Source organism: Stigmatopora nigra, chromosome 2 (genome assembly GCF_051989575.1).
Source record: "Stigmatopora nigra isolate UIUO_SnigA chromosome 2, RoL_Snig_1.1, whole genome shotgun sequence".
In the NCBI taxonomy this organism is placed as follows: domain Eukaryota; kingdom Metazoa; phylum Chordata; class Actinopteri; order Syngnathiformes; family Syngnathidae; genus Stigmatopora; species Stigmatopora nigra.
Window position 1 is genome coordinate 5,229,264 of NC_135509.1, and position 23,222 is coordinate 5,252,485.

At 37.5% G+C, this 23,222-nt stretch overlaps 1 protein-coding gene across 5 annotated transcripts; it reads right to left on the reverse strand.

The window, feature by feature from the left end:
- Positions 1–320: 320 nt before the first annotated feature.
- LOC144193402 (DNA (cytosine-5)-methyltransferase 3A-like) lies at positions 321–22,698 on the reverse strand. 5 transcript variants are annotated; one of them, XM_077712277.1, is made up of 23 exons: positions 22,444–22,698; positions 19,957–20,162; positions 18,224–18,331; positions 14,702–14,819; positions 14,255–14,292; positions 14,026–14,142; positions 9,021–9,248; positions 8,779–8,937; positions 8,574–8,681; positions 8,271–8,418; positions 8,067–8,210; positions 7,414–7,458; positions 7,218–7,297; positions 6,614–6,726; positions 6,173–6,356; positions 5,705–5,789; positions 5,476–5,621; positions 5,293–5,383; positions 5,042–5,190; positions 4,856–4,941; positions 4,687–4,756; positions 4,211–4,281; positions 321–3,977 (listed from the first exon to the last, which is right to left on the reverse strand). In XM_077712277.1, exons 2-23 carry the CDS (start codon positions 20,023–20,025, stop codon positions 3,836–3,838), a joined length of 2,499 nt encoding a protein of 832 aa, XP_077568403.1. In that variant the 5' UTR covers positions 20,026–20,162; positions 22,444–22,698; the 3' UTR covers positions 321–3,835. The 5 variants fall into 5 exon arrangements, with proteins under 5 accessions (XP_077568403.1, XP_077568402.1, XP_077568404.1 ...); XM_077712276.1 differs by having other exon boundaries at positions 4,211–4,329; positions 22,444–22,697; XM_077712278.1 differs by lacking the exons at positions 19,957–20,162; positions 22,444–22,698 and adding an exon at positions 15,940–16,020 and having other exon boundaries at positions 4,211–4,329; positions 18,224–18,312.
- Between the last annotated feature and the right edge of the window lie 524 nt (positions 22,699–23,222).

Sequence of the window (23,222 nt, forward strand, 5' to 3'; positions counted from 1 at the left end):
TCAGTCCACAGGGGCGTGTCTCTTGCCTCCAGAAAGTGGTGCGTTAAAATGATGTCGGAATTTGTATTACTGATACTGTTACTGCATCGTTTTGTGTACCTGGCAAAAGTGAAGTATTGAAGTGCAGTATAATTACTTCATGTTTATTAAAAATAAAAAAGATATTTAAATTAATGTTTATTTAAAATTAAAATAAATTCTGAATATTTTACTTTGTTTTTAATTTAAAAAAAAACCTTGAAATATAATGTAGTAGTAGTAGCAGCAATGTACTAGGTGCACTGTTTTAACAAGTAATTAAACAAAATACAATCACTGAATCACAAGAAACAGTCTTTTTTTTATTCACGGTTCTTTTCTTACATTGTTCAAGTACAAAGTTAAAATGCCTTTTAATTAGTTCATATTCATACAAGAGTAAAACAATAATAGTGCCTCTTCATTACTACAACAAACTTAAATACAGTCATTGTAAAGACAAACTTTTATACTCCTAGCAATATATTTTTTTCATATTTTCAGAAAACAATTGTAGCACCTTTTTGAAACACCAGCAGTTCCACTTTTCCTAAAAGCTCATCTTTCATATAGTCCTGGAGATGAGTGTCATCTGAATGCGCTGCAGCATTGAGTCTGCAAGTGTTGTGTTTGTTGTTTGTGCAGTTTGCTTTGTGTGTATGTGAACAACAGTAATTTATTGTTTTTTTTATTTGTATGTGTATGAGTCTGATATCAGTGTTGAACATTGCGCATCACTCAGCCTAAAAGGTGTCAATAAGCAAACCGTGTTTACCATTTTACTTTACTTCAAGGCAACATCAACTCTACAGCTGTCAATCAAAACTATGCTTGCCTTCCTCCATCCTTTGTCTCTTTACACTCTCAAACTGAAACATGTGGACGTCACGGCAGAATAAAGTTAGAAATGTTTTAGATGTTTGATCAAATTAAATCAATGACTCCAATTCTCCTGAGTAAATCTGCAATTATATTACAATTCTGTTAAAATGATCACAATTGTGCAAAGTTGAGGCTCAAAATATGACTGCATCGAGCAGAGCAATACAAAATTACCTGATTATAATGTTAGAATTTTACATTTGGAGTGTTGTATTCATTAATCTTTTGAACCGCTTATGCTCACAAGAGTCAAGGGGGGTGCTGAAGCCTATCCCAGCTAACTCCAGGCACCAGGCGAGGCACACCCTGACCCAGTGGCCAGCCAATTGCAAGGCAAGGAGATGGACAACCATTCACATGCACACTCAAACATAGGGGCAATTTAGAGGGTTTAAAAGGCCTATCATGCATGTTTTGGGGATGTGGGAGGAATCCAGAGTACTGGTACTCCAATTCAAATGTTAAAATTCAATTGCATTGCCCAAGTGACTCAAGTTAGTACACATTTCTAGTTTGAGAGTGTCTCTCTTCCACACACCTCCATCCTGACAAGACAAAGTCACTACAACTAACTGAAATATATGTTTTGTCTAGTTTCCTTCCCTTCTCGGCTGAGACTGAACTGAACTGAGCACCGACCTGGAACAGTATACACACACGCACACACAATAACGGATTATTATTGTCATTAATACTACCATTATTATTATTATCATCATCATTACTCCCTAATCTAACATGAGATTACACTGACAGACCGACATGCAGTATCTGAGGGAAACAGAGGGGTGTTTTGGGAGCGCCATTGCGGCACAAGATTATGATGTCACACCCGGCAGTGGCATAGAAACCCCACCAGGTGTCCTGCAGAAAAACAGTGACTATGCATGTTCTGTGCATTAACAATTGATACATTTCGAGTAAATCAGCACCGTACTGATGATGTTTCCAGCAACAGTGTGTGTGTTTTCCATGTGTGGGTGTGTAACCTGCACTGTAAAGAACTGTATAAAGAGCAGAGTTGGAAAAAGCACCTGAAGGTTGGTTGAAAAAGCACCTGAAGTTTGGTTGTATAAACAGAGCGTAAACATGATGGCGGGAAGAAAATGAACAGGTAAAACTGCTGGTTTACTGTTTGTGATTGTTTGTGCAAGTGTACGTCGATGGTATGTGTCCAGTTATTAGCTGGTAGCTGAGGAAGGTCAAAGGATTGGAAGGCTTTTTTCTCGATAGAAAAAGTGGTCATTGGGACCAAAAGCACCAGACTGAAAGAGATTCTTCAAGGTTACAAATAAAAGTCCCTGTTGTGTTCTGTTCAATTTCAAGCGGGCCTGTAGACCATGCACTGATAATGTAGTGCTTCAAAGTCAAATAAGCTGTTTTCGGATATTAAGACATGGCAAAATGGAATTATTTCCATTTTTTATGAAGTAAAGCAAGAAGGTAGAGCTGCGAATTGGGTTGTTTCACAGTTTGTCAGCCAACCACACAGCAGCAGGGCACGAGAGGTTGAGGCATAGGAGAAGCTGTTTTCCATCATATCTTTTTTTTTTTTTTTTTTTTTTTTTTTTTTTTAATTTTTGGGTAGGCATATATCTGCCTGTTGGATGAGGTAAACGTCACTGAGTAGAGCCATTATCTCTGTATAGTAATACACGAATATCTGGTATTTATAGTTTCTGTCTGACATTAAGTCTAAATTTGATCTAGACAACCCCAGGCTTTTATGATCTTTTAAAGTATTTAATGCATATCATCAATAAGTGGAAAGGCATAAATGTCAAGTGGATTAAATGCTTGTTAATTTGATTGTATAACTTTCCACCACATGCAGTAAATATTAAACTATAAACCATTTTTTTCAATACTCTGCCTTTGTTTTTTATTATAAGCCTATAAACCCCCTTACATGTATTATTATTAGAATTCAAGTTTTCCAGTAATACACTAACACAAAAAGCCAAAGATGCTTTTTGTGTCCTTTCATCAACATTATTTCAGCATGTACATTTGAAATATTTTTAAAGGAACATTGCTAGGTAGTGAATAGTTAAAAGTACCCGTATACTTCACTGGGACAGCCATTTGAATCCCAATGAAAGACAGATAACTTTATAAATACGGTTTAATAAATAATCTTATATTGGCTCACTTCAGTGACGATAAACTCACCCCTCAAGGTGGAATTAGTTGTGTTATTTTTTTTTCCTCAGCCCTCGAGTACACTCTCTAGAGGTGGTTTAACCTCAGTGCCTGCTTGAAAGTATTTGGCTTAAATCTGCTAAAAACTCAAAACTGCAACTGAAAACAAAATCCAGACCAAAAAAAAGCCTCTGTGAGCACCAAGAACAGTAAAAAAATGTCACATGAAGTGTCACCATTGGGCCTTGGCTAAAAAGCTAGGCCAGCACCGCGAGTTCTAGCTGGTGTGTGTGGTGTATTTGTGTTAGATATTTACGCTCACTACCTTGGAAATGCAATTAAAGCACTTCCACTGCACATGTAACGTTATGGTTTTTGAGAAAAATGTGTGTGCACCTCGCAGAGACTGCAACTAATGTAAAACAGCCAAAGATATCGGTTTAAGGTCAGGTTGGAGGAAGTTGGTGTGTGATATACAGGATTGTAGTAACTGCAAGTGTATGTTTGCATGTGTGTGTACAAGGTAGCACCTGGGGACTAAGATTAGCCTGTAAGTTATATGAGATCTAAGGATGAGGTCCTTAGCAGTTTGTGTGGTGTATGTCTATGTCTGTCTGGTCATCTGGTTCATCTGCGTCAGCCAACCTTCACGTATAAGCTGTGTGTTATGTACAGTTATCTGTTGTCACAAAGTTTTGTGTGTGTTTGCATCTGTGGATGTGTGTGTGAGAGAAAGAGAGAGAGAGAGAGAGAGAGAGAGAGGGAGGAAGAGAGAGAAAGAGTTGTTGTGAGATTAATTGCAGGCAAAGTACTCCTTAAGAGGGGCAAAGAGGTGCCTGATGACAGGAACGCTCCATGAACGTCCCAGCAACCTCTGCCTTGCCAAACGACTCATGTTGGACACATCAGTGTAGTGGACGGGAAAGCCAAACACCCTGTAAACAAAAAGATAATTATAGAATGAAAAAAAATCGGAGTAATTCTCACTTATTGACAAAAATGTTTATAGTGGTACCTCGACATACAAGTGCCCCGACATAGGAACAATTTGAGATACGAGTGATATTATGGGTAAATATTCATCTTGATGGTTTTATCTATGAATTTGCTTTGTCAATATGTGAACAAGAAGAGCCATGATAACTGTATGAACACAAAATAAATGTACCTTTCCATCTCAGTGCACCAAAGAATGTCCTCCTTGTTGTCCATGTAGACGGGGAAATGCTCGTCTTTCCCCTGCTTCACAGAGTTGGAGCGAGTCGTTATCGTACGCAACTTCTCAAACTGGAATTTTTTGCATCCAAGACCAAACACGGACACACACAAACAAACAGAAACACACACACACAAATATTCTTTTTTAAATGCTTAATCCGTCCTGCAATACAGGACCTGGTTGGCTATTTTGTAAAGAAAACAATTAACTTCAAATCACAGTATATTTAGCTCTCCCAAAAAAGTAATTTAAACAACAGTGGATACAACTTAAACAAAAAAGGGGATGTTTTTTGTACTCTACTTTCATATATGCCTTGGTCCATTGTGTCCATAAATGGAAATCTGAGTATTTGTTCACAAAAAAAGATTTTAGGGGCATGCTAAGTGTGCAAAAACATATAGAGACACGTGCATACTGATTACCTTGGCAGTGCGACCGTGCTCAAGACATTCTTGCAGGTCCAGCTTGTCATTCGTCATGGCACTCAACGGTCTGTTTGTTGAAGATATCGTCAAGAGGCTACGTTAAAATGATAATCATTTCCAAGTGGATATTTGCACCAGCTTTTGTGATGGACAGTGTTTTTATTACCTTGACATGCCAGGCAGGTTTCCCCAGAAGTATCGAGCACGATGGGCAGCAGAAACTTCCTTAGCATCGATCATGATAGGGTTGCACTGAACGTAGAATAATATTTACTGGTACATGCTAGCTTGTGTTGTGTTTTAATTAGCAAGTATATTTATGTTTTGCAAATAACTCATGTTGTTGCAATACCTCTAAAAAGCGAGATATGTCCCGTTTGTCACTGACTCCCATTGCAACCACGTTCTCAAAGAGCCAGAAGAAAGGTCGCTCGTCACCTTCTTTTGGTCGAGCCTCGTGCAAAAGACGGTAAAACTCGAAAAACAATCGTCCGGTTCCTTCTATGGGAATAAAACAGAAAAGAAAGTGAATGTGGTACTGCCAAAATAACACAGTGATTCATTATTTTTCTTAATGCATTCTATAGTATTTATAAAACATACCAAACAGGCCCTTCCTTGCAGGGTTCACAATCGAGAGGTCATTGCAGGGACTCCCTCCAATCACAAGGTCAAATGGTCCCCACTCTTCAATCTAATGGGGAAATATCATATCAAAGGAAATAAAAAGGTAAAAAATTATGAGTAAAGTGGCTTAAAAAAAAGAAATGAAAAAGCAACACTTACATGTTTATGGGTTACGTTGCGTACATCTCCCACATACATAATGCGTCCCTGGTGCCTGACCATGCCGACAGTGATGGAGTCCTCACAGACTTCAGACGCTACATACTTATCAACCTGGATGCCCAGGTCTTTTAGCACCAACAGACCTGGTAAATGACAAATATATATATATTTTTTTTTTGTGATGTTGTGCTAAACATTTGTGATATCAGATGGCACATGTGATCACCTGTTGCGATGCCATCAAACAGTGATAAAACCCTGATTGGCTTCCTCTTCTCTGCTGCAACTGGAGCATACAATTTGGCAGGCTCCTGAGGGATAATCACAATGTGGTGAGTTTATTGAAATATGTTAAATTGAACTTAAGTACTGTATGTGTATATTTTTTTCCAAATGCTGATGTTGCTTTTTCCTGTATTCACACATTTTGATGGATGCAAAAATAACCTAATAGTAGTTAACATCTGAAAAAAGTGCATACAATTGCTTAGAGCTTAAATGTTAAAGTAGCAATAGCAACATTGAAAAAATACATCTGTTAACATAGCAGTTTTTTTTATAACTATAATCTAAAGAAATACCATAACAGGCTGTCGGTGGTCAGAGAAAAAAAATAGATACCTACATTGCAGTTGAGTATTAGCCAAACTATATAAATGCAATTTATGGTCCATAAAACACAAATAAGACTTACAAAGTCCTGTTCATGATTGTTGGCGAAAAAATGCTGCAGTCGACAAGGCCAATCGTCCCGTCGCCGCAGCAACCCATATGTATTTCGCGGTCCACACATGTAACAATTCCAAGGGTCTTCTTTAATGGCTGCTGCTGCTGAGCCAGGTCCGACCATTAGGTCAACACATTCCACGCAAAAACACCTGGGTACACACACAGAAAGAGCTCCAGTGAAAATAATATTTATAAAATATAGAACTGTTTCTAGACATCCCTAACATGTGCTGCATTTACAAATGTAAGAAACTTTACATACATTGTTTTTTCCAGACAATTACATTTGCAATGGAAAGAACTATTTTTCACATTTTAATATAAGAGATGTAGTGCTTCTATTTAAATCCAGTGTAAAATCTTAATTAGTGCAGACTAATCTCTAGATCAACAGCAGTCTACTGACCTACAGCAGTTGTTGTACCCGCACATAAGCACCTCCCTGCCTCCGCAGCAGATGGTGCAGTAGGACTGGTAGCCATCGTCGTCATACTGGTAGGCACACTCCAAAAAAGAATTCTGTCAGATCCCAGGAGAAAACTAAAGTTTAAATTCAATAGAATACTGGTAATATATCATTTTCATAATTCTTACAGACATAAAAAAAATCTATATTGTATTGGACTTGGGGGAATGGCATAGAAATCATGTTACAACACGATCATTGAGTCTTTAAAAAGAAAGCACATGGGCATTCTTGTCTTACAACAACATAGTCTGTAAACTATAACGCATGTTGACACATTTCAACTATAAATATGGTCTGGTCTATTTTTGCCATACATCCGTTTCTTTACAGTTTGTACATCATAGTTAGAGTCAGTTTTAATATACAGCTGAGAGGACTAGGGTCAATTTGAACATTTTCTTTTATCTGAAGGTTTTAATGCATTTTTAGGGAAAGGCAAAATCTGCCTAGAAAGCATTGGCAGAGTGTACAAATTTTTTTTTTAACTCAGGCAGAGGGATTTGGAAGGAAATGATTAAATCTTTGAGAAAAAGTATCTTACTTTGCAACCCACACACATGGCACCCATGAAGAGGGGATGCTCCAGAGAGACACTGAGACTTCCACAAGAAATACACATATCTGGAAAAAATAAAAGACAACACCACACACAAAATTTTAAAAAAAAGTTTGTTTAGTTCAAAGCAATTGTATCTTATATTGATACTAAAGACAAAAAAAAAGGGAAAATAAAGTACCTTCAATGTTCCGGGTTTTCTTTTTAACCTCCTGTATCAGTCTCTCTGTAAAAGATTAGGGAGCTATGAATATAATGTTTATATTCACAATTTACAACATAAAAGTAATCGATATTACATTATACAGAACACAAAACAAAAAATCAAGTCAAGAATACATCTAAAGTAATTATTCATAGATTTTTACAGGTTGAAGGCCTTTCAAATCGCCACTCAGTATGTTGTTCTTCTTCTTGTGTACACTAAATCGATCTTAGAAAGCACAAAGACTCGGCCCAAATGAAACCCTGGACACTACATATCATATTAGAAAGCAAGCACACCTTTATCTGAAGCGTAAGGCACTGGTAAAATGTTGGATTTCATTTTGTCTTCACTTACTTGTATCATATGCCTCCCTTTAATTTGTGTTGAGTATTTATGACTAAAATGTTCTTTACACTAAAAGAATTACAGTAAAATTCCATTTTAGTATGGGCAGGTAGCACACACTACTTTGGAATGAAAGTAAGCTATACCTTCTGTGAAAACCTTATTCCATCCATTTTTATACAGTATACCTAGCTGAGCTGACTTGAAAGGAGTGTAACCCCTGGGCAGGTCACCTGTCAATCACAGGGTAATATTTAATTTCTCAGTAAACTTAAGTTCACCTCTGGTTCCTTCGTCGATCACCTCTCTGATTTTGACCTTTTCTGCCGCATTTTTTCGAGGTTTCTTAGCAGGGGGAGGAGTATAGGCTGCTTCTGGTTCTGCCCACATCTCAGAGTAGACATCTTTATATGGATTCTGCTCATCTGTTGAAATGAGCAAAAAAATGACATACTATGTACATCTTGTGTTGTGGGTATGTTTACCTTCAGGAGGATCCAATGATTGTGGGCCGCTTGGTAAGAAGCCAGACATAGCCCACTCTATCATCTGACTGGTCTGAGGTTCTACACCGTCTGTGTCGTCGGTTGGGTCACAGGAAGGAGTGGGTCGACCCGCTCGCACACTTGCCACCTGGATGTAGAACAAACATAAGTGTGCTTTAACCAACCATTTTTTTATGATTGTCAAAAATTTGTTTGTAGAATAGGTAAATTGACCCCCCCCCCCCCCCCCCAGCTTCACGTATACACAATTAAAAGAGGTGATTAGAAGTTCAGGTGCATTACCTGCAGTGCCTCAAAGATGGCTTTACGGTACATAGGCTGTTTGTTGTAAGTGGGCTGGTGGTAGGCAGATGAGAACGAGCTCAAAGGCATGAGTTTCTCTACACAAACCTAGAAAATATGTCCAAAGAGGGAATTCCAGTTAGTTCAAAATAGCCCTACAAAAAACTTTAACTGTTCATAGCTTGTGTAGCTTCAAACCACTCACCACAGAGAATTTGCCATCTCCAAACCACATGACCCAACGCGTTCCATCAGCGGCTCGACTACGTCCGCTCATCCACCATGATACAATCCTGCCAGGCCACCAGGAGAAACCTCGGAGCTTCCCGAAGACTAGAGTCCCTATGCCGAAACCCCTGCCATCCTGTAAGCATTCAAAAGAGGGATGACAGTGGGTAAACAGAATAGAAAATACTTGAGAATGTACTGAGCAAATGGTGCTTTCACCTGGTACTCTATCTCCCTGGGGGTTGCCTGCTCCCCCCGAGCAACTGGTTCTGGTGTTACGGCAACAGTTGGCGAGGCGGGATCTGTTTGTTGCTGGGACGGCAGAGGGTCTGGACGGGAAGGTAAGGGTTCTGGGCTGGCTGGCTCCTCCTCTTTTTGAAAGTCAGCTTCCGATGTGAGGTCGTCCATCATGCACATTTCAGCTTCCCTGTAAGCCCGTCTTTCTGCCTGTGAATGATAAGTGGAGAGATTTTAGTTTGGAAACAGTTAACTTTTTGATCAAAAGTATGCCAAAACATCTTTCAAGAGGAGACCTCAATTCCTGCAACATTACCAATGACAGTTATGTTTTCCAAATATTTGTTCAAAGGGCAGAGGTCAAAGTTGACAGAAATTATTATTTTTTTCCAGTTTTTTTCAGTTACATTACCCTTCTGCCACAAAAAAAGATTATCTGATTGATATCAATTGCAGGCTTATATAATTGATCTGAAAAACAGTTCAAGATGAAGGTTTCAGTGCTCCAGGCTGCGAGAACAATCCCTTAATTGATCCTGTGAAACGGGAAGTGAGCAGGGCGGGAGAGCAAACTGGCGATGCAGTTCACTGAGTTCAACTCAGGAAGAAGAGAAATAATACAAAGCGAAGGGTGAGTATGAGGGAGAGCAAAAAAAAAAAAGAAAAAGAAAAGTGAAGCAGAAGTTGTTTTTTAGCCTTGAAACGTTTTTACACAATAATTCCAGCTGGAATACTCATACTAACCCTATAAAAAAAACATTTTCAACTACAGTACAGTGACATTGACACATAGAATATGTGAAAGGTCAATAATTGAGTTGTTTTCATCCCAGATGTTAAATGCCAAAAAGTCGGATTACATATGAAACATGCTGAATGGGAGCAATTTAGCTCAAGTATGTAAAGTTAGTGCTGGTTGTTACAGCATATGCAGCAAATGCAATGGATGGAATCAGATTCAAACTGGAGTGACAATCAGTAAGCACAAATCAGTACCAGGGCTCGAGTGTTAACCCTATGTAAATATTGCACAGCTCTGAAGTTTGTGTTTGTTTGACCAAATGGTTGTGATAGGCAACCTACAATCAGCAGTGTATGCTCTGAAGTAGATAGCAATGATTGCAAAGAAGACAAACACATAAGCAAGTCTAGTTAATTTAACACAAACTAAACTTTAAAAGAGCAAACATGTCCAAAAATGAAAAGGCCACTTGTCGCAAATCATCACATCTGCTTCATAGCATATATTTCATTTGAAAAGACAAAGAAATAGTACTAGAAAAACAAGAAAAAACTCAAATACTGCTTTAAGCCATGTCAAAACTCATTAATGAAATTACAGCAAAACATCTCCAGAGTATGAAAAAAAATCCTCCTGATCTGAATGGCTTTAAATGATTTACATTCCACATTGTTCATTACTCCAGCCGGCCTGTAAACAACATCTAAAGGAATGAATGTGTGAAACAAGCAGCAGTAAAAGGATGGCATAAATTACTCACTGAAAGAGACAGTAAAAGTGAGAGGAGCTATTCACTCTCCCCCCAGTTTGACCCAAAAACTCTTCTTAGCTGATGTTGACTTCTGACCTCATAAACTTTTAATCGTCCTGTTACTTGCGGTATAGGCAAACCATAAACAAAACAACACACTAACACAAACACATGCTCTTTAACCTCTTTAGACCCAAACTCTTGCAAGGCATGCATTTTCATTTTCTCTTTGATATTTAGGCTAATTGGGACCTGATGAGTATAAAAACAAAGAAGTATCTCTTTACATAATGAGGAAAAATGATGTCCAAATCATAAATCCAAAATTTAACATTGTAGTCTTGACAACCAAAAATGTGATGTCCACACACGTGGATGCCAGGTCATAGGTTACGAGAACATTCTTATAGTAGCAGATTTCTTTAATATTTGGATGCTTAAGTGAATAGTGTTAGACTATTCTAAAAATAGTCATTAGTGAATGGTTGTGTGATTTTGTAGAGTTGGGGTTACAATGGAAGATGGATTATCATAAGCAGCTCAAATTTGAGAAGTTATTCTTTTCAAATCTGGACACTGTGTACATTGCAAAGAATTTTCATTTTATTTCAATCTCAAAATATCCTTTAATGAGAATGTGAGTGTAAATTGTTGTTTGCTCTCCATTAATAATGCGACCAGTTCATGCTCAGCAAAAGTGATTGATTCATTTTGAATACAGCGTTTTTTTCCTGTTATAAAGTTGCTATGGAAAACTCAATTTCCTTTTTTTTGTAAATCATTAATAGTATATCTTCATCACCTTTTTACCTGCCAAATTCAATGGCATTTTAAACAGAGCATGTAGACCTTTTTTGATCCAACATAAATAAGTCAACCAATGTTTTCTTCTACTACACATTATATTGGGCATTTATCAAGCACACACATTCAAGCAGCAGTCAGGTGAAATTACTAAAGGAAAGACTAGGAGAACCATAACTGTTATGAAGTACTTTCAGTCAGATTACAAACAAAGACATAAGAAAAGTTGCCAAGAGTTACAACTTTGAACTCAGAGGTGACACCCCCTTGATCGGTGACCCCCACACCCTGTGACCTAGCCAATGACCCATTTGGGAACCACACCCCCATTTACAGCCATGACTGACCCTGACCTCCAAGTGAACTCAGACACACACAAACTCAGAAACTGCTAATGGTGAAGACCCCTCCTCACGATGTCTACAGGAAGAAACTGCTTTCATTCTCAATCAACTTGTGATTGAATATACATAAAAAGCCTCCAAAAAATGTGTCCAATAGTGCTCAAAATGAATAAAACAAAGATTCATACCTTGATAAAAGGGTTATATCTGGAAAAAGTCAGAAAGCATAAAGTTTGTGATTGAAAATCACTAGTTTTAAACCCAGCTGGTCCAAAAGACATGCATACGAATGACAGTCCAACTTGAACAACATTGAACACAAAACTGACAGATCTAAATCTACAAGCTACAAACTTTCAGTTTGCAAACCAGCCAAGCAAAACTTTGCACTCGACAAACAACTGCAATCCAAAATAATGATCTAGTCTTTCATCTTTCATCACTGTTTAACCTATCCAAGATTACAACAAAAACCACCTTTATTACCAACTCTCATTACAAAAATACTATGAGCAAACAATGCCAACAAGATTTTAAAAGAAAAGGAAAATAAATGAATAAAATGAAAAAATGTCAATGCATATACACACTATGAAAAATCTAAAAATATATTGAACTTACAGATTGGACATAGCATTGTTCTTCTCTGGCTCTCTTTCTCTCTGTCATTTTCTTCAGTGTCTCCCTTCCTCTAAGAGTTTCCTCTCTTGTTGCCTCCCCAACTCATATGCTCAAACATTCTTAAAGCCTGTGCACTGCTGATTGGCCAGCCATGAACCAAGCGATTGATTTACAGGCTTCCTCACCTCACACATGACTAGGTAAACTCCCATTACACAGTGACTAGTTGCTGCACTCGAATGTGCGGAAGCCACTGGGATTTACATGTGACGACACCATGGATAAAAAAAAAACAACACAAAGTGGGCATGTGTAAAGTGTGTATGGTGCTTACATAAAGTAGTGTGGGATGCGCTGTTCATCAACTATGATGCATATTGACATGATTATGGTAGTGTGAAAACCTGGCGAGCAAAATCTTACAAGCCACTAAATTGATTCCGATGGTATTTTCTCCACATAAAGCTCACAAAACTAATCTGTATTCATATTCAATGAAAGAAGAAAATTAGAAAACTGTGCTTCTGTATTTACACTCAAAATAGGTCATACTATAAAGACAAACAGAAGAAAATAGCCATTGATGATTGTGATGTGTATAAATAGAGGAAGAAAACGGTAAAAGACGCCAGTTAAGGAGCAAGCTCGATGGAAGATTATGTTTCTGTGGCTATTTTGTAACCATCATACTTTCCAAAAGCAGAACAATGACAGAATTCTTTGCTCTAGGACACCACAACAGTAGTTAGCCCTCACCTCAACAACTAGTGGCAAGTTTTTTGCCGCATAATTTGAACAGATAAAATACTGTGATCCCAAAATAAAACATCAGTTATAGAACAAATGAAATACTGTGATGCCAAACTAAAACTTCAGTTATAGAACAGATGAATCCATAAATCAGAACAATGCCATTCGTGTATCCCAAGAATACTTTGTGTCTAAAAAAAATCCAAATGTTTGTGACATACCCAAACAATTGGTAGTTCAACTAAAGTCGTGAAGTAGTGGCAAAGTACGGAAAAAGTCATATGATGTTTTTTTTTCAAGACAATTCAAAATAGTTCCTAAATGATTCATCATTTTTTATAGTCTCATATATAGTTTCAAAGTAGCACTGTACCAGGAATGATGTAACTACAGTATGGGATGAAAAGAAAGCCCCCATAAAGACACCAAAAGCATTGATTGTTATTTTCCCTTGAGGCGGAAACTCATGATCAGGTTGCTAATTAAAAATCTATTAGTGAATGTATTCAACACACATTCTTTGGCTCAATGTAAAAATAAGATGGAAAAAAATGTAAAGAATCACTCAACATGTGCTGCTTCTCCAAAGTCAACACGAAAAGCAATGTTCACTAACTGCATTTTTTACATTGAGAGCAGAAAAGTCTCAAGATAAACTCTCTCAGAGGGGATAATCATACCTTAATATACCAATAGGGAGTTTAAATAGATATATGTACATATAAATATGCTAATTTATGCAACACCATGCAAAAGATACTTTTACGACTGAAAACTAAGCAGTGACTTCCGTTTACTTGGTTCACTATCTGCACTACAGACAAAACCACAGCTTCCTGCAAATATAGTCTGAAGTGTCAGCCTAATTTAACATCTTGATGTCTTAATTCTCGAAATAAATAGTTAGCTCTTCCCTTTTTATGAATTTTCTGAGAAAAATGGAAACATAAGCCTCCATATAACCGGAGCTCACACCTCCATCTTCCAGCGACTGAGCCATTCTTCTTTCTGTCTTCTGCTGATGTAATACGGATCCCCAGCCTGGAAAGTCACTCTGGGGACCGGTTTCCTACGCAACCGACCTGTCTCCCCCTGCACACACAGCCGAAAAAGCTTTATATTTCCTTTACTGATGACAAATTGCTTGTACTAAGAGAATATTTCACTTTGTATTTGGCATTTGGGAAAGATCCACTTCACTCACCTCTCTTGGGGAGTCACAGTTTCTGTCGTCTGCTTCATCTACAGAAGGTAAATGACAGAGAGTGAGCAATTTGTACGGGGCTTATTGAGTATGTACATATACAATAATACCTCAACATACAAGTACCCTGACATTGCACGTTTGGTACACCTATGGCATATATGCATGTCTGGTGTAGTTTGTTTTCCCCGTTTTCTTCATTTTAACGTCCTGTATTAAGTATTAAAAATAGCTTTTGAGTGTATAATTGTTATTTACAGAATCGTTTAAAATGGGAGCAAACGTAGCAGTGGTGAAGTGGTTAGAACCACTGCCTCACAGTTCTAAAGTCAAGGGTTCAATACTGTGGATTGGCCAAGTCCATACTGATGGGAACCGGCAGACGACCTTTGTTTGCTTTCGAGGCTTCCACTTTGTTACCAAATGACTTTGTACTAAAAGCGATACCCTTATTGTTGTCGTTATGCTCTAGTTTCCGACGCCCACGTTTCTTTCGAGGGGAAGGGGAGGGCTCCAGCTCCTCCGGCAGAGTTGAGGGGGAAGAGGGGTCCGTCATTGCCATCTCCTGCAAAACAGATGGCGCAAACAGCCTAAGTAACCAGCTTCAGGTCACAATTCATCAAAAGACACCCTAATTGCACACAGGCATACACAAATGTACAGAGTATAGAGTACATCATACAAATATATAGAGTGGCTGTAATATTTGCACAAAATGCCTCTAGATTTAAAACAACAATCAAAGTAGGATTGTGAATGTCCCACAGTGTGTGTGTAATAAACACCCACCCACTCAAGCATGGTGAAATAAGAAAGGGAGTAATTTAAATGTAATGTAGTAGCTGATGAACATGTGTAGACAATTCTTTAGCAATAAATAGCTATTAAGCAATGATTTATGTGTAATTGTGTGGTCTTCAAAAAAGGTGGTAAAACTGTTTTATGTGCCAGTGTCGGTCTGTCTGAGCATATAATTTCAATTCAATGTGAAAAGAAATCGCAAGGAAATGCAAAACTTCAAGGGAAGAATGTACTTCAAAAGTTGCAAAAGATAAGCTAAAAAAGGAGACCAAAAAATGCATTAACATACACACAATGCTGTATTTTTTTGCTACTGGTTATTGCTCTCCAAATGTAGTCTACACACTGAGTGTGCATTCTGGCACTGTTGCTTACTATTGTTTGCCAATAAATCAATCTTAATGCTGTATAATTAGATTACAAAATGAAAGAGAGTTGCGCAAATGTTGGTGCAATAAAAATACGAACTTTTGTACATTCATTCAAACAAAATTAAACAAGGTTCAATCATTTAACAGGATAAATTCATCATCCGGATTAACAAAAGAGTGAACATAAATGGTAAACTAGTTATGCAAAAGTTTAAAAAAAGTAAAAGAAAATTTAAAAAATATATATTTTTTAAATAACATAGCTCAAATGATTAATAAACAGGCAAGGAAAATAGTAGAGAACTGTAAAATGGTTTGCCTTTAAATGAGTTTAATCACATTAAGTGCCTTTGCTCTGAGCACACGGCAAGAATTGTTTAAATCCCAGGAGTGCATTAAAGCTGCATTAAGCAATTTCCCCCTTATTAAGGATCATAAACACAGTAGTAGGTTGTGGAAGCACATGAGCTGATACTATAGCTAATATTGTAGCAAACAACTGACTATACTTACTTATTCAGCAGACTTTCCACTGCAGTCATCTGTGAGATGTAAGTGCATGCATGGCACATGGCAGGCAAGGTTCCCCAATTCCTGAAAAAATCTTGGGATGTTTGTTTCGATTTCTAGATTTTCTGACGGCTTTCCTAATAGCTTCGTGGGAAGCCAGATTTTCGTAACAATATATTTTGAAACCCACAGTAATACTGGACTCCCAAACTTGTATTATATTGTAACATACTTTTTCAATGTACAATTGCTTGATGCAGCTTTAACTTTCAATTTAAAATATTCAATTTACACGACTACTGCAACAACCTCAAATGAATCAATGTGAAAATGATTCATAAAATCGCACAGTGTCTTTGTCTGATCACCCTAAAAATGAAAAGAATAAATAATAGATAACACAACACAAGTAACAAAACAATGCTAGGAAAGGGAATAAAACAAGCAGCCATCATACATTTGATAGTTAAAAAGTGCTTTACACAAAAAAAAGTTTAGATCGCCACGGAAATGAAACATGGTGAACGTACTACTGTTTAGTTTTTGTTTTGAGTGAAACAATATACCAAAGATGAATAATTTCAGAGAACAAGAGCAAATTTCTAGATAAATTATTTTCATGTGTTGAATACAAGTTTGATTTAATATTACTCTCCCAAAAATAACGAGGAAAAAATTGGCTTGTTAACCTGATCCAATATCTACTTTCAAAGAAAGTTGACAGTGAACCTTAATGCAAGTCATATCATGTAATACTGCGACATCTTCAAAATAATTCCATCTAGCCAGAATATTCTGAAACTATTACCAAGATTTATAAGCACATCCCTTGAATTGACAATTGCATTAAAAACACCACATGTTCCACATATAACACTTGTAGCAGTACACTATGAAATAATGAGGCAATGACTGAAGGAACATTCTTTTTATATTCCTTCTTTACCACAATACCCAACTAGAAGCCATATAATAAAGAAAAAAGACAGAAGTTACAACTGCAACGTAGCATCAACTACATCATAATAAACTGCAACATTGTTTTTTAGGGACAAGCCCACACTAAGTTAGAGACCACAACATGATGAAACCTGCACATGAATGCGGACAGTTTGGCTTAAACTTTCTTTTTGAGTGTAACTGTTTGATCATCTTAACTCACTTATTCACAAAAAAACATTCAGTTATATATGACCCACTGACACACAAACCCACATATCAAAATGGACTGCATTCTATCAAACACGAGCAAATAATATGGAACAATGGTATATATTATACTCAGAATAACAAACTATAAAGTAAAGTATCAGTTCCCTAGTGCAGATTTAAACACAATTTCACAAAAAAACATTTTACTCAACTACTAAAAGTGCACTTATTAGCAATGGAAGGCCATTTTCTAATAGAGATTCATTCTGAAAAAAAGTTCCTGTCATCATATTGTCCACCAGCAATAAATAAATGAATAAGATGCAATAATTCGTTATTGATCGCCTATAAGGGAAATTCAAGTGTTAATGCAGCACAAGCATAGTCAGAAGTATAGAGAGAGAAAGAGAGAAAAAAATATATACATATATAATATATAAATAAATACCAGTAGTAGTAGTTAAATAAAATATGACACGCAAACAACATTTGCCATTGCGGTTTATGAAACAGAATTACTTTCTTCCAAGCTTGGGGACGAAACCCAATGTGAAAGCTTGACACATGATTAGCATGATTAACAAGGTTAGAATGCTTCATTTGACATATTTCTTTGGGACAAACATGTAGTAAGTATGTAACATTCACATTAAAGTGCAAACACATGCTCTTGGCTCACTTCAGCTCTGTTTCTAACTGTACCTCGCCCCTTTTTCTTGCTAGGCCCCCCATCAGGCTCCTATTACATCCCCCACTATTGCATACAAAACTGCAAGGTTGCCACTATATTACAATCAAGACTGCCAGAAGTTGCAAAATTGCTAGCATTTTCTAAGCCTTTTATCAATGTGCAACAACTCCAGGAATGCAGGAAAGCCATCCATTCTAATTACAACTTAAAACAGGCCCGAGGCAAAAAAAAAAAAAAAAGTAGCCACCCAAGTTTGTCAAACAAACCACCTTGTAACGTTTTAACCACGTTGTAATGTGCGACAAAGTGACCGTTCTCAGCTCGATGAAATAAAACAAGAAAAAACAATGCAGAGCTTAGCAAAGCATTAATAAAGGCTCAAAGTAATGCATTTTAGGAACCAAAGAGTTCAGTGCAACCCCAATGAAAGTAGATTGTACTCACAGGAAGAAATTGTTTGCGTTTCCTGCTTGGACGCCCGACTCGGCGCTTGTTTGAAGGGTTCTCCAAGGTCGCCTCCTCTGAGCTGTCCTGATCCGCTCCATCTTCACTCTAGCCAACATAAATGGGTCAGTTAAGAAAGTATAGTAAATGGCGACATTGCAAGTATACTTTTCTCTTGTCATTTGAGTGTTGTGTCTCAAACCAATTCCTTACCAAATCTATTAAAAATCTTAACCTTCAATATCACTTCTGAACATCTGCATCAACTTTAAAAGTAGAATTCTTGCCGCTCTTAATATGAAAAAATTAAATGAAATCATCAAACTAGTAACATTTGATGTACTTAAGTATAAGTCAGCCAACCTTTGAAAACAAAGTCTGACTTATAGTTGAGAAAACTAGCTATTAGTATCCTGATCAATGATAACTGCAAATAAAAAGGATTCATATTTAAATTTTCCATATTCTGTTTCTTGACTAGCATGTAGAGATTTAGTGCAGTGCTTTCCGTTACATAAGTACGTAATAGTACTAAAAAGCTCTTTCAGGTGTTCCTTAAAAATGAATGCAAAATCAATTTAATTTCCGATAATGATAATTTGGGATTGCTGCCCTTAAATTTTATTGTTAACTGTAGTGATGTCAAATCTCAAGCCCTGGTTTCAACCAGACTCACACTGCAAAATTCTTCATCCTTTTCCCTGCTTCCTCTCCAGTGATAGGAGAGTGGTTGCTAAGGTGCATAAACTGCTTAGCAACTGTCTCTCACAGGATTGCCGCGCTGACTAAATGCTCTGCTGTCACTTCCTGGATAATCATTGAGTCCAGCAAACAGCATGTTGTCTGCTAGGTTGCCTTTCAATATGCCAAAGTAACATCTCTTAAGTGCATCAAATATTGGAAGCCTAAAAGTCAAAGAACGTGGTTGAGGCATTAAAAACTATACATGGAAAAGCACAGTCAAGCATGACAATGTTAGCAAGTGTCAAAGTGCACAAACACACAGACAGATCAATCTGTTCTTATATCTTTGGTCTATTTCTGACTCATGGCAGGTTATTTTGGGCAGCTGCAGTTGCTAAGCAACCAGACTGCAAACCAGGCTGAGAAGAGGAGGATCCCATCAGCATCAGACAGCATGTCCTCTTTCTTTCTTTCTTTCTCCTCTACATCCACTTCTAACTTCCTCTCTCCATTTTCTTTTCTAGCACAGTTTTCTATCTCACTCTGCCCTGCTGAGTTATGAATGGACAATCATTTATCATAAAAGAGGGGGGTTATTAGCTGTAAGAATAGTTCATTGACACATGTTGAATATGATGAAAATTTCCAAATTGACATGTATTTACCCAAAAAGTTTTAATTTGGATGCAAAGGTACATTATTGTTGGTATCTTGTTTTATATTGTAGTCATCATTTTATTATTACATAAGGAAAACGTATACTGTAAATTGAGTGGAAAAAAATATATTGAAGCACAGTTAAGGTCTTGATTTATTTATAATATTGGGGAAACACAATTTTTGTTGTTTTAAGTCCAACAGCTCATTTTAATTATTTGGTGAAGAAATATTATCAGCTGTAAGAATAGTTAAGTGAGACATGTTAAATATGGACATGTATTTAACCCAAAATTGCTTCCTATATGAAAAGTTTTAGTGTGCACAAAGGTACATTATTGTTGGTATCTTTTATATTATAGTCATCATTTGATGATGAGTGTTTTTCTTACCAAAATGGTGGAAGTTTTGTTTTCTGGTGTCTGGGGCAGTTCGCTGACAGCAGGACTGTTGGACGGCATGACAAAAGCGAATTTTAAAAGTCAAAAAAAATGGAAAAAAAATCAAAGTCCCCCAAAAGAAGCAGGTGCGTCGTCATTCAATCCGATGCCCCTCAAACTGTCTGACAATCATTCAGTCGCTTTGTCCTTCCCTTCTCCTAAAATAAGAGAAAAAAGTAAAACACAAGTCAATAAAACAGCAAACTTACTGTATTTTCCAGATTATAAATCACACTGTTTATTTTGGAGGTTTGTGTCATTCCTACTGATAAAACTTTGATGAAAATAACTATTATTAATATAGGCAACATCATTTTTAAATAAAAAGATTTTCAGGAGGTCGTCAGATTTTTTTTCAATGCAAAAAGTGTGCCAGAGCTCAAAAAAGGTTTAGAAAAAACTACCATACACAGCACTATGATTTATGCATCTATAACGTAATACAAACCACTGTTTAGATTCCCCCTATGACCCATAATCTTCATCTTCCTTTAAATTCTGTCTATCAGCTGTTCTAACAAACTGGGGGATTTACTGTATGGTTAGAATATATGCTTGAATTTTACCTCACCTGATATCCTTCCACTTTCTATAACAAATGTCCTCACTAAGGAAGGGGGTCAGCTGAGGCCTATGATGGCCAAATAGCGGATGATCATTTGTCAGAGACTGTTAATTTTAATTTTACAATCTTCCACTCAGCACTTCATTATGCCCATTTGAAAAACAGTCAACAACCGCGACACAAATAAACTTTAAGATCAGTGTTTCATAATGCTGATCTTGTAAAAGGTTGCAGACCATAAAAACAATCAGACTGTCAACATCAGGACTGAATATACACACTAACTTAGACAAGAGGAAAAACCACAAATTAGTCAAGGGCCAGTACCATTTTTTTTATACTGCCTGCCCTCATTAGGGTCACAATGTGAACAATCGTTAACAAGTCTATAATTGCCTGAGAATGTTTTGGGAATACGCTTAGAAAGATGAGTGTCTGTAGAAAAGCCACACAAGCATGCAAGAATGAACTGAGATTCAAATGCATCCAATGAAGATGCAGCCAAGTTAATGACTACATTTCTGGGTTAAAATCATGAACTGAAATCCAATTACACATCATAATAAACAAGTGCAAGTACTATTTCCATGTGATATATACTTTGTTGTCAAATTTAGACAAAAAAAATGAAAGTTTCCAAATCCAACTTTCTCAAAAACTGGAGCACTGATTTAATTCATAATTCTCTCAATCCTAAATATATTTATGTCACTTTTTACATTGGGGCCTGACGTCAGCCACTGTAAAGGAAGTCAGGCCAGTGGAAAACTATGGGTGGAAACTTTGCAAAAAAAAGGGTGTACCATAACCATCCAAGACCCAACTGGGGGTCTTTAAAGTGTGCTGCATATAGGTCAAATACAACAAGACTGCACAATCCTATAGAAAGTATACGTAACAGAAATTCTTTCAGATGTTTTGCCAAAAGGCCTTTAAATGCATACTCCTGTCAAAGTTCTAAGTACAAGCCTGAACTGGTTGGAGAAAATTATTGCCTGGGGGGTGAAAAAGCATCATTGATAAGTCAACATAGTAAGAAGAAGCATCTGACTAAAGAAACAGTCCCTAATAATAAGAAAAACAATGTATTGAGGCACTTCTCTAGTTATTTCTGCAATTGGATTATCTTTAGTAATGTAACAATGCAAATTTAAAAGAAACAAAATGATGAACTTTACTCAAACTCAATGATGATGCTCACCAACAACAATAACCTAGAAAATAGAGGAGGGGCTAAAAGTTCTGGGTACGAGACAAAACTTTTATTTTAGAAGCTCATCCCGGAAATGCAGTTAAATTCTTAAACTAGTAAGACTACTCCAGCTTTATAACAATTAATATTAAGATCAACCACACAACGCCTTTGGCTGATGACTCAAAAAAAAAAAGGTTTAATCCCTACCACGAAGGTTGATGTGCGTTGTATTTGAGTGTGTGTTGTGAGGCGATAAGCTTGGGTAGGTCAGGTAAAACACACACACACTTGGACCGAATGGACCCGTTCACCCCGGACGCACGTTCCCGTATGCTCGCTCGCTCGACCGCCCGCCGCGAAGTCGACAGTTCGGCTCGCGGATGTGTCTATCACCCGAAAGGGACTGCTAGCCTTTCCCTTTTCAATATTACCTGGCGATGTCGCCGGGATCGGATTATACACTCCGTTTTATTATGTTAGCATTAGACCCCCGCCCTCCAGCCCCATGTTTGATTTGACATTCCTCCCACCCTCCCTTAAAAAATCTCCCAAGTTCACTCATAGGTTTCCCGCAGAAGATTCAACCCTTAAGCGTTTGGTTGCAATGACTATCGTGGGAGGTTGTGGTTCGAAGCAAAACCCAACAGCTGCAAGACCAAAATGTAAACATTGTATTTACCGTAAGGTCCGACCCTGACGGCCGTCGTTTTCCCCTCCTCGCGTTCACTCTCGACCTCTCTCTCCCTCACTCTCTCTCTCTCACACACACGCTCTCTCTCGATCTCACTCTCTCACACTCGTTCACTCTCTCTCTCCCTCCCTCCCTATCGCTCTAACGGGGTCTTCTCGGTCCGCTGCTGTCTCGCGAACACCCGCCTGCTTCCGTCTCTCTCTCTCTCTCCCTCTTTCTCATCAACCGCATACGTTGCAGTACCACTAGATGGTCTCCGCGGGGTCCTAAAGCCTGCCTACATCTTCGGATGTGGGCGTGTCTGGATGATTCTTGAAGACTCTAGTCAAATGAATAAATAATAATAATTAGAGAAATCATAATAATAAATACATATATACATTGTAAAAAAGGATGAACTTTACTCAAACTCAATGATGATGCTCACAAACCACAAACTAGAGGGGCTAAAAGTTGTCATCAACAAACTACTGGTGTTTTTAAGTGAAATCATGCGCAATACATAAACTCTACTCTGTCAAGACAAGTGACGTTGGTAGAGAACTTTTTAAAGATGTATATATTATTTTAATACCACATATTTGAACGAATTTTGCCATCCACTCAAATACTCCCGCACGAGTAGTCGTCATTCTCGCTTTATCTCGACGATTCTACAGCCTTCTGGATAAAGTTACGTAAAAGCCTAGTGAGGTAATCCATCTGTTCTTTCAAAATAAGAGTCAGGCTTTTTCCACTTAACAGTAGTGAAGCCCGTATTTGACAAC

Coding starts and splice junctions, on each gene's coding strand:
- LOC144193402 (XM_077712276.1), bottom strand. CDS start 20,025: ATGCCGTCCAACAGTCCTGCTGTCAGCGAACTGCCCCAGACACCAGAA. Junction 6,727..7,217: donor CCATGTGTGTGGGTTGCAAA/GTAAGATACTTT, acceptor GGGATCTGACAG/AATTCTTTTTTGGAGTGTGC. Junction 4,942..5,041: donor ACATATCTCGCTTTTTAGAG/GTATTGCAACAA, acceptor TTCTACGTTCAG/TGCAACCCTATCATGATCGA.